The sequence below is a fragment of the Mizuhopecten yessoensis genome, unplaced genomic scaffold (assembly GCF_002113885.1).
Source record: "Mizuhopecten yessoensis strain PY_sf001 unplaced genomic scaffold, ASM211388v2 scaffold10951, whole genome shotgun sequence".
Classification (NCBI taxonomy): Eukaryota; Metazoa; Mollusca; class Bivalvia; order Pectinida; family Pectinidae; genus Mizuhopecten; species Mizuhopecten yessoensis.
In genome coordinates, this window is record NW_018408803.1 from 693,841 (window position 1) to 705,467 (window position 11,627).

General features: G+C 36.0%; 2 protein-coding genes across 2 annotated transcripts in view; one reads left to right on the top strand and one right to left on the bottom strand.

The window, feature by feature from the left end:
* Window positions 1-4,419, bottom strand: part of LOC110463996 (myotubularin-related protein 3-like) — a 43,038-nt gene extending 38,619 nt beyond the window's left edge. The window contains exon 1 of the mRNA XM_021518986.1: window positions 4,240-4,419. The gene's annotated coding sequence lies outside the window, so the exon portion shown is untranslated. The remainder of the gene's footprint in view (window positions 1-4,239) is intronic.
* A 5,213-nt stretch (window positions 4,420-9,632) lies between these two features.
* Window positions 9,633-11,034, top strand: LOC110464039 (complement C1q tumor necrosis factor-related protein 4-like). The gene is made up of 2 exons (XM_021519050.1): window positions 9,633-10,038; window positions 10,543-11,034. Exons 1-2 carry the CDS (start codon window positions 9,645-9,647, stop codon window positions 10,959-10,961), a joined length of 813 nt encoding a protein of 270 aa, XP_021374725.1. The 5' UTR covers window positions 9,633-9,644; the 3' UTR covers window positions 10,962-11,034.
* The last annotated feature ends 593 nt before the right edge of the window (window positions 11,035-11,627 follow it).

Below are 11,627 nucleotides of genomic sequence, written 5' to 3' on the forward strand. Positions count from 1 at the left end.
ATCAATGCAAAATTTACTCACCAATTTCCTGTCTGGTATATAGGTCTATAGCTAGCCTAGCCTATAGCTAGCCTGGAGCTGTTGACACTAAGCACGTCTGTCTGCGTGTACATGCATACACAGAAACATTATGTTTAACATTTTGAGATCAATTTTTATAGACAAAAAAAAAAGTGTTCAACAAATTAAAATGGGCATTTATTTTTCATTTATAAAAATATTTCTGCAAGTAACAGCATTTCAGAGGTTTTGCTTCTAAACAAAAAATAAGTGGCTTACAAATGCTTGTTTAAAACAAAAGTTAAAACAATTTTAGGATATGCAGTAAAATCTGGGTTAGGTAGCTATAGCCAGAAAAGTAAAAACCCAGATTGTTTGGCCTTGTTTGATATTACATGCAAAAATGCATCTGATTGCATTGGAAAGCATATTACACTGATATTTCTTTTAAAACCTACTACCTAGTCCAATGTCCATCTGAATTTTATGAAATTTTGCATTTAAGTGTAACCCACTTATTATGATATATATCGGTTATTATGATATTTTCCCCATGTACCAAATTTTTCCTACTTTAACCAAGCAAAAAAATATTGTTTTTTGTGATATGGTCAAAGGTATAGTAGGACCCCGCTTATTCTGATATTTTTTTCTGCCGTGAATCGATTTTATAAGGTAAAAACTCAGGTAAGTTGTCCGTGTGAAACACCTGGACAATTACGCAATAGGTCCGGCTAACTGTACATCGCCGAGGTAATCATCTGTCCACTCAAGGTAAATTTTTCACAACTCGCTTCCCCTCAGTCGGCGGAAAACAATAGATCGACCATCGCTTGCTGGTCATACATTTTAGTCTTAATAAAACATGTGGTGCAGTTAATTGCTGTAGGACTGTATATCAAATTACTTCAGAAGGAAGACCTGTGTTTTTAATCATTTAAGCAATAGTTTCTTAATTGAAATTGATCCAAAGTTTACGTTGATTGTTATTGTTTCTTTGCAAGTTAATTTCACCGCACGACTTGCGAGGTACGTGACTGTCACGGGAACATAATTGACATAATAGTACGGCAAAATATGTTTACGCTTACGGGACAAAATGGTACACAACTTCTCGTTGCAAAATAGGTAAATCATGACTTTTTATATCACTTCCTTCATCCTATTGACTGTAACATTACGATATTGTTAGCTACAAGTGTAGGATGTAGTATACAGATAGTTCTTAGGAATATGCTCAAAGTTATTTGAAAGTGACGGTAGAATTTACATACTGATCATTACGACGGCAAAACGACAACTTCTCAAATTACTTCAATTAATAATTTATCTTTTTGTATCTATATTTTTCCATGTTTCCACATCAATCTATGTCTGATTGATATAGGGCATCTCACTCCCGGTTCAGACAACATAAAAACGATAGAAAACAGCTTGATCGGTTATTATGATATATCGGTTATTATGATATATCGGTTATTATGATATTTTTCTCTGGCAAATAGGATATCATAATAAGCGGGTTCCACTGCATTAGGCCTAAATCAGGTTTCAAGAATTGTAACCTGAAACAAAGGGTTTTGTTGGGGGACAACTGAAGAATACAAAAACCTATTGAATATATCATTTTAATTCCTGCGTTAAAGCCACAACAAGAATGAAGTTTTCAAAAAAATATTCATAAGGATATCTTTTACTTCTATTTGATTAACAAAATGTAAATAAATTACAACTTGTGTAACATATAATAACTGAGTCAGAAAATTTAAAAAAGCAAATCAATAATACTTTGGCCTTAATTAAATATAATTATCAATCATAGAAAGATCAAGATGTCAAGGGTGTACAATGCCACTAGCTATATATAGGCTAGCCTAATACACAGGACAGAAAAAAATGATTTTTCAAAATTGCAGGTTATATAATTAGTAGAATTTTCAAAATTATAATGAAGGCTATAGTACGTACTCAAAATAAGGAATTGTCCACCCCTGATTCACTGATGTTTTCAGGAGAGGGCTTGTATAGGCATTACATGTGTTGAACAATTCCTCTTGAATGTGTAACATATAGGCTACAATATTCAATAAAATCATTGTGAAATGAAAAATGTTTCGATGATTTAAAATCCAAATCAATAGTTGCAACTTCATTAAACTCATTCACCCCTGAAGACAAATTTGAACTCTTCCAGTTCAAAAGCTGGAATAGTTCATTATGACATTTCAGGGGGAAATGAGTTTAACAAATCAACTACCTTTGTCTAAAACAAGGGAAAATATATTCGAAGGTTAAATGAGCATAAATATCAATGCAAGTGGTAAGTACTGTAAAGTGCATTGTTTAATGAGATTTTACTTCTATCTACTAAAATCAAAACAAGGAAGTGACAAGATACTCAAAAAGGTCTAGACTACTTATAATTGTTTCATAGGTAATATTTATTCAAAGCAATATGTCTCATTTTCTAAATTTGTTGTTCATTTGTTTTTGTTTTTTTGTAACAGACAGGAAATTAAGAAGATAACCTTAGAGGGGCATTGTGTATGATTGACCCATTATCAGTGCTAAACTCAGCTTTTATTTAACCCATTCACCCCTGAAGACACATTTGAACTGTTCCAATTCAAAGGTTGGAATAGAACATAAAAATAATTAATGACAAAATCATCCCTAAATGGTATACAAATGCAATGTACATAAGTTTTAACCCTTTCACCACTGTAGACCATAATGGACTCATGGAGATCAATGCATGGTAGAGTCTACTAAAGTTACATAGGGGTGAAAGGATTAAATGTTAAATTTAAAACTGAGCTTACCGTAACAGATTGGACAGACCACAATCCAGTCACTATCTTGAATACACATGATCAAGTATTTTTACCAGATAACATTCAAGTGTAAATATTTACAAGTTAAAAGTTCTATTCTTGCCTATACAACATTGATTGCATAACATTTTCCTCAAAACAACTTTTAATCGAAACTGAAACTTGTTTTTAATTTATAAATCCTTTAAGTAATCAAAGCATCCAAGATGTGTTTCTATATTTAGACCAGTACTTTCACTTTAATTTGGGTTTCCCCAGAATTGTGACGTAACAGAAAACCTGGTAAATTGCCATAATTCGGTGACACAATAAAATGAAAGAATGGACTTTAAATTGGTAAATGTTCAGAAAAGGACATTTAGTTTAATTTTACCACAACATCAAGACAAGTTGACTGAAAAAATCCATGTTTATACACAATTCTGTATAATTATCGGAACAAGTTTCATTTTAAAGAAAAGCAGAAATGAAGTTTCAAGATTATGTGTTCAATACCCTGAAAGCAGTGTTACTTATCCAAGTTCTTGTTTTTTATGACAAATATTGCATTGATTATAAAAATTAAATTTGTTTGAATATCGATACAACTTATATGCTTATATATAATGGTCAATCGAAACTGTATAACTGTGGTCAGCTATATCTGGTGTGCAGACTTTTGTTTCAATTCTTATTTAATGATTACAATTGCTTTGTTATACCGAATATTATCTAATATTTTCCAGGTTTTGGTTATCAATTTGAAAAAATGTAATCAACAATGATGATTAAATAAATATACTGTATGCGTGATTTCATCATACAACAACAACCTGAAGTTCAATTTCGATGCTTTTGTCATTGTTTTTGTATATCTAAATAACATGTTATTATAGAATAATATAATACTTCACGTCATGAATGAGAAGATGACCTAAAATCTTTATACATTACTTGTCATTAGCATAAGATGACATTATGTGAACTGTGATTTCTGTCGAGGTCGTTGAACGTATGCACACAATGTACTTGTCAAATTGTTTTACAATACTCATCAAAATACAGATAAACACTTGAATAAACACTAGAACATTCCTCCGGAAACCATATCCTGAGGGGGTTAGCTGGTGAAATGATCGTATTCGTTTATTGCGTCTTGACCTCAGTCTATTGTTCGGTACGTTAAAAATGCAGACCAGCAATTTTAGATTTATATTTCAGCGATTTTGATGGCTTACTACCATACATGAGAAATAATAAAACATTATTTGAACCAGCAAAAGTAACGAACGAAGTCTACCACGTAAGCAATATTGTTTTGACAGTTGCTTACATGGCTAAACACAAACACAAATCGAAAGTGCACGCATCATAAACACAAATGTTTTGAGTCTGCACGCACTCGGTTATGAATTTGCATACTCACCAGTAAGCAGAACTGTACCTCAGATCTTGATCTTATGCCCTCTCGGGCAAGATCCACCAAATGTGGCTTGTATGCCCCGTGATTTCCAATACACACAATATTGTCCTATATTTCCCCGGCACTTCCTAAGATGGCGGTACAGAATGTCAACAGACGGTGACGTCAGGGTGGGAGTTGTCATATGACTTGGGTCAAGGTTGTTGTGTATAAATGCAATTTACGGATTCCGTATTACTATCGGAACGCAACAATGTATGGAAAGCGTTTAGCAGGCAGGTAAATAAAATTACAAAAAAAAATTTAGAAAAATATCGACATATAAAATAAATTACCATTAACAATATCACAACAAGTAACAACCCAAAATACTCAAAACGGCCCAAAAAACGATATAATCAGTGACTTGTCGATGAAATGTTTTATTGCAAAAGTGCACATATGGTAGACTATGTTTACATCATCGTCTAAAAACTTGATATCGCAAGGAGGCAAGCACGCCAGCATACACTGTCTCCTGCACACACACACGCAAGCACGCATACACTACACACATGGAGGCACGTCCTTAAATGACCTTACTTAGCTGTTAATAGAACGTTAAACAAAATTAAACAAAACAAAACTATACCGAAGTTCAGCAAACACCATTTGTTCCCTTTGTGGCGTTGTAATAAAAGCTCTACAGAGCTTATGTTTGCTGTTGACAATTGTACACGACGTTAAATAAAGATTATTTATTTATTTATATTTATTTATTTATAAACATTTGTCGATGACTATCAGTTTCACATCCTCGATACTCCAGGAGTGACGCACACTTTCGCTCTCTGCACCCCTGGAATTTCAGTGGCGGATCCAGAGGGTTTGTTTGGGCTTCAGGAACACCCCCTCCCCCTGATAATTTTCTTTAAAAATCATGTATTTTCACAATTTTCCTCAATTTTCCCCACTTGGAAACCCCCCTCTGAATATGTCATAGCAAAATAAAAGACTCAGCATAACTTGGGGGTGAGACAAGAACTCAAGTTCGATCCCTTGAAGTACCACTAAAGAGTCTTTCGCTCGTAACGGTAAAATTGACCGGCTTTGAAGTCGGGTGTCGGCTCCTCTGAATCTTCAAAGGACAAGTATCAGCCTAGCGATTGGTCATGGGTGGGTTTTTTTTACCTGACACTCATTATAAAGCTAGTCACATGCCTTCAATTTTACTACATTAGGCCTAGGAGCCGCATTAAAAAAATATTTGTACATTAAATGCATATAGGATAGACGGCTCCTTCTCTCCGCTGTCTCTCTCCTCTATTCCTTAGTTCACTCATTTTCCTGTCTTTCTTCGTCTCCTGGCTAACCGAACTACTCGGTAGTGAAGCGGACGTAAAACCTATTAATCAATCAATCAATCAATTCAATTTTGCTATGCCATATTCGAGGAGTGCCTAGAGCAAAAGTGAGCGTAACCCCTGGAGTATCGAGGATGTTGATACAGATACAATTAATTATCTGGCAAAACATTCATCCGCTTTTGTTTAAGATGTACATTTGAGATTGTTGAGAATAATTAATAATAACAATAATTCGAGGTTCTTATATACCGCTTTATCACAACCTAGTTCGTAGGTCGTCTTAAAGCGGTTCACAAATTATTATTCGTGGTTATATGGCCTTTGCAACTTGCAAATATATTTCTCAACTCCCTTGGAAGCATACAGCCGGTGCTGCCATTTCAGCGCTCACAGCAAGCATTTAACAATTCTAGCACTGCCTAACCACGTACTCATTTACAGCTGAGTAGACTGGAACAAGCGGAGTAAAGTATCTTGCTCAAAGATACAACAAACTGCCGTACCGTGTCTCGAACCCGCAACCTTGCGGTCACATGCCTGGCGTCCTACCACTAGACTACCGTGCCTCCGTGAGGTGAGAACCTCGGTAGAAAGTTCTTGTCAAAACGGCAAAGGAGATTGTTCTGATCTTTCAAGCGTTTGAGACACATGCTACATAGAACTCTACTTTCTACAGTAATTTTACCTAGATACAGTAAGTACTCCATGTAAAATTAAAAACTGCACCACAGCGTCCTCTGTTCTCGATGTGAGGACGTGACATTTCTTTGATTCGACCTACCAGAAGATGGTTACCCTTCCGGAACACATTATGTCTAATTTCAAGGGTCTATGTAAATCTTTTGGTTGTTTATATTTTGACCTGGTTTTATCGATATTCAGTTCGAACTATAGTTTTTGTTGACACCTCATTGGAACTAGGAAGGTGAACGGGGTCGTTGATTTTCTTATTTTATCATTGTTTGCATACTTAACCCTTTCACCCCTATGTAACTTTAGTAGACTCTACCATGCATTGATCTGGACGAGTCCATTATGGTCTACAGTGTTGAAAGGGTTAAGGTTAAGACTTCCCTGTTTTACAACTAATCCTTGTCGAACATACATCAACTGAAATTCCATATAATACTCTAAACGTAAAAAACGTAAAACATTCACATCTTTGAAGTGTTTTTTAATCACTTCAATGCACACACATCTCAAAGGTGAACTTAAAAGGCGTTTTAGATATGCTGTTCTTCGAAATATTTTATTTGATTTACTTTCATGAAAACTTGCAGAAGAAAGAAATCGGAAGAAACATATTTTGGTTTTTCTTTTGTACAATTTTAAATCAATGCAGTTGCACCTCATGTTGTATCTATTGAAGACGTTTAATGATTAAATCACCACGAAATCATTAAAGGGACATCACGTGAAGAGCCATACTTTTTTAATGAATGTATGTGTTGTATGCACTTCCACCTATAATACCTTGCTATTCACATATTCACATTCTCAATATCCAGGGGTTACGCTCACTTTCGCTCTCTACACTCCTGGATATGTCATGGCAAAAGTGAAGGCACGCGTCTAGCTATTTGATTGGTATGAGGTAAAAAAACAACATCTGACCAATCACTAGGCTGATACTTGTCTTTTGATTATTACAAAGGAGCGACGCCCGACTTCAAAGCCTGTCATTTTTTACCGTTACGCGACTGCGAGATTCTTTTGATGTACATTAAAGGACCAAACTAGTCTTCTCTTCTAAGGTGGTGCACACTGAGCCTTCGACTTTGCTATGACATATTCCAGGAGTGTAGAGAGCGAAAGTGAGCGTATCCCCTGGATATCGAGGATGCATATTCATGGCGCCATGGGTACATTATAACTGAAAGGCAATAATTTCTCGTACAAGGAAGCAGTCATGTAAAAAAGAGTGTTGCCATTTTCACACGTGTGTAAAAGATAATGACGCGACCACACTCTGATAGTTAAGTTTTCAGAATATAAGCGAACATGAGTTATCTTATCTTAGATCATGAGTTATAAAATTGCATACACTCTTGGGGGTGAGATAGGGTTATACAAAGTTATTTTAACCAAAGGAAGATGATTCCTAAATTGGCAAACACGGGCCATGCAATCTTACTTTCCCTGAGGTTTTAGACTCCCCAACTCATCCCCAAGAGTTAAGTTGATTTTTCTTTCTTTTTTTCCCCCTCTATTGGCTCTTTCATAACTGATCTGCTGAGATGCTTACCCTCTGGTAGACGTGACGTCATTGTCTTTTGGATGAAACGTCATGGAATTGTTGTGACTAGGGAATCTCATCATCTCAACCCGAGTGTGAGAGAAGGATTTCTTTTATCCTGGACAATGACGTCACGTCAACAATCAATCAACGTCACCTCAACCCTTAATTTAGCATGTAACGTTAACATTACATTATGTTTATGGTGCACAATGGGGGAACAGGGTAAGAGAAAAAGAATCATTCACCCCCTTGAGGGTGGAATAGGGAAATCTCAACCCGAGGGGGAAGGTTCTTAAGTTGCCAAACACGAGGCATTGCCCAAGGGAGTGAGAGATTCTATTTATCTCACACCAAAAAAGGGTGGTCGCATGTGTTCAGTATAAGAGAAAAACTATTTGTTTCCTCTGCAAACATATACAATACAACACAATACAATACGACTTTAAGTATGAGTACTTCTAAATATCCGAAAAAATATAGCAGGATGCTATTTTCATTAGATAAACGTTTGTCGACGGCTATCAAGGGGATAACCCATCCTCGATACTCCAGGGTAATGCCCACTTTCGCCCTCCGCACCCCGGGAATATGTCAAAGAAATGTCGAAGGCTCAGCGTGCTTCACCTTGTGGATGAGACAGGAAAGCTTGTTTGATCCGTCGATGTACATCAAAAGAATTTGTCGGTCGCGTAACGGTAAAATTGACTGGCTTTGACTGGCTCCCCTGTAATCTGCAAAGGACAGGTATCAGCCTAGCGATTGGTCAGGTTGTTTTACCTGACACCAATCATATGGTTTGCCATATGCCTTTAGTTTTGCTATGACATTGCTTGGGCGCAGAGAGTGTAATCCCTGGGGTATCGAGGATGGGGATAATCCTATTGTAGGGTTATCTCCGCTCTAATTCAAATAAGCTAAAAACACTGAAAGAAACGACGAATCTAAAATATTTTTGTGCCTTTCCTCAAAATCTTGGTCTATCTGCAATGGTTTATTGACGTCAGAAACATTCAATGTGAGTCGAAATTACAGTGACCTTTCGGGGTCACGGTATTGTTCGTGAAGTAATTAAAATCAATTTCATGACATGTCTGAGTCATTCGGGATAACTGACGTCATACACACTAGCCATCCGGGCTTCCTATGCAAACGAGACATTTTTAGATGTTATATCGTAGTGATACCGTCAGAAATTATTTCGTTTTACGCATCAAATGCCGTGTTACATTTCAAATGAATTAGAATTAGTACTATTGGTGTGTACCGTTATGAACGTTTTAAAAAGGGAATGTGACATCTAAAACAGTAACTTCATTTCAAATATTCAAATAGCAATTAAATACCACTATTGATAATTAACTAGAAGCGAACATATATTATTCACATATATTGTTATTCATATGTCAACTTGGCAAGAATTTGATGCAAGAAACCAAAGTGAAAAACCACCATTTCCTTAGTTTTAACTAATGTCTATTTGAGAATTATTTGGTATGGTAAACTACGCTCCATGGAAATACCGCGAAAATGTATTTAAGAATCGCGAAAAATAAGTGTTTTACAGTGTGATAAATACACTGTAGTAAGCTATCCTTAATTCATTATTGGTGGGAAACATCAGGTGTCGCAGGTCTGTTCGGCCTGCAATTACTTTTTTTCTTGCAATGAAAAATGGCACGAAATGTTCAGGATAAATTGGAACATTTTTTGTTTAAACATCGAAGGTGAAGCCCGATCGTGTCAACTGATAGCTATAAATAATACAGTATATAAACCCTTACCAGTTCCACGTCCATACCGTCACATACAGATCCAGAGGGATTATGGCGTTTCTAGCAAAGCTCCTGATTGTGTTTGCATTGTTAGGTAGCTTGTCGACAGCAGAGAATGACAATTCTCAGATTTTATCACTTACAAAACAAGAATTGACTTCTATTATAGATAAACTTGTACATGAACGTATGGCCGAGATAGAATCTAGACTTAAACAAGAAAATTCTGATCTGAGGCATGACATTTCTGTTCTTAAAACTGCCGACGAAGTTTTGAAATCTAGATTTGGAAGATTGGAAGTAGAAAACAGACATTTGAAATCCAAAGTTGATTCCATAGAGAAAGAGATAGACATACTAAAATCTGCCGCATCAGTAACATCGTTTGACCACCCAGGGAATGATACCAAAGTGGACAAGGACTTCCGAAGAGTTGCTCCATACCGTGAGTATGATTTGGTCTTGTGATTCTATTTTATTTTCAATCAATACTGTTTAATGTGGGCGCCAATGGTCACCTGTCCTGACTAAAAGAGAAAACAGTCATATCAAAATATCGGAAAATTAAGTTGACGGCATGGGACATAGATATTGCAATAATGTTCGTGAAACATCGATATCATTGTTTTTATATATATAACCGCTTTCGGTTTGATTTAGAGCACACGTTTGCATGGTTCTAACTTGCACATAAATTAACAGCTTTATGATAGTTTACGGTGATGACGGAAAGACAAGTATATATTGCTGTCTCATCAACAAATCAATCGGAAATATGGACAATATTGTACAGATTGTTTTTGTTTAGCTGTAGCCAAATATATTCTTCATTGACGGATCAGTAGATTTATTTCTTCTAGTGGTTTATAGCACCTTTTTTACTTTCGAAAATGCATACAAAGATGCAATACAAAGAAAAATATATACTACAATACTCATTTTTTTACAGATCCCCCTGCTCCACAATCGGCATTCAAAGCCAGGGTGACTCACAAACTTACCAATGTTGGTTCTGACCAGATTATTAAGTTTGACGCTGCTGAGCTTAACATCGGTAACCGATATAACCCTACCACTGGTATTTTCACCTGTGACATTCCCGGTCTGTATGTATTTCATTTAACCATAACAATATATGGCGATACAAATGTCGAACTACGGTTATATAAAAATGGTCAATCAATGCACAACTTTTACCTTGGTAACAAAGAGTACCTTGGTTCTGGATCAACGACAGCTTTGCTTCAACTTGACCAGAGCGACACCGTGTGGATAAAGAGTGATCCGTACCACTCCACAGGAGATCTCATCCATGATGACTACAGCTACTTTTCCGGGTTCCTTCTTTATCCTAGAATTCAAAACTGAAATGTTAAACACAAGCACGATTACATATACACACTGGTTCTAAACTTGTTGCCTATGTAAATAAATTCATCATGTCAACAAACTTTGAATTGGTGTTTTAAATAATTAACAAATCTTTATTTCGCTAAGATATTATAATATCTTGATGCAGAAAGCCGTCTTGTAAAGGCATTTTTCCACGAATGCGAAAATTCAGGTGGTGATCCTGTTATTGGTGTATTTATTACCTTAGTAAGTAATTACATTTTATTTCCTTCCTTAACAAAGGTAGGAAAAACCCAGTAAGGAGTAGGAGGAAACATACTAAAGGTGGCAAATGGTTATACAGTTTAATACTTCTATATCTACATTGCATTAAGCAGGATGACGTCATGGTCATAGTCCGAATTATTCTGACGTTTTATCGACTTTTCTAATATCGGTCTGTCGTCGATTAACGTCAGAACTCCGGCCCTCTATACTATGCGGGAAATATGCGACCCGCGCCCGGAGCGCACTTCAAACTGATATTTTAGAAACAAATCGTCACTTTCACACACATGTCGCACATGGATCGAAAGATCTGTTCTTTATGCACTAGGTGGTATCAATAACATGTTTCAAAGATCATTACGAAAAGTATTTTCCAATGTTTTCTATACCAACCCATGTTTTTAATGAAAATTA

What these genes read in the sequence shown, in the direction of transcription:
- LOC110464039 (XM_021519050.1), top strand. Translation starts at nt 9,645, where the DNA reads ATGGCGTTTCTAGCAAAGCTCCTGATTGTGTTTGCATTGTTAGGTAGC. An exon ending in CCGAAGAGTTGCTCCATACC is followed by an intron (nt 10,039 to 10,542) that starts GTGAGTATGATT and finishes ATTTTTTTACAG; the next exon opens with ATCCCCCTGCTCCACAATCG.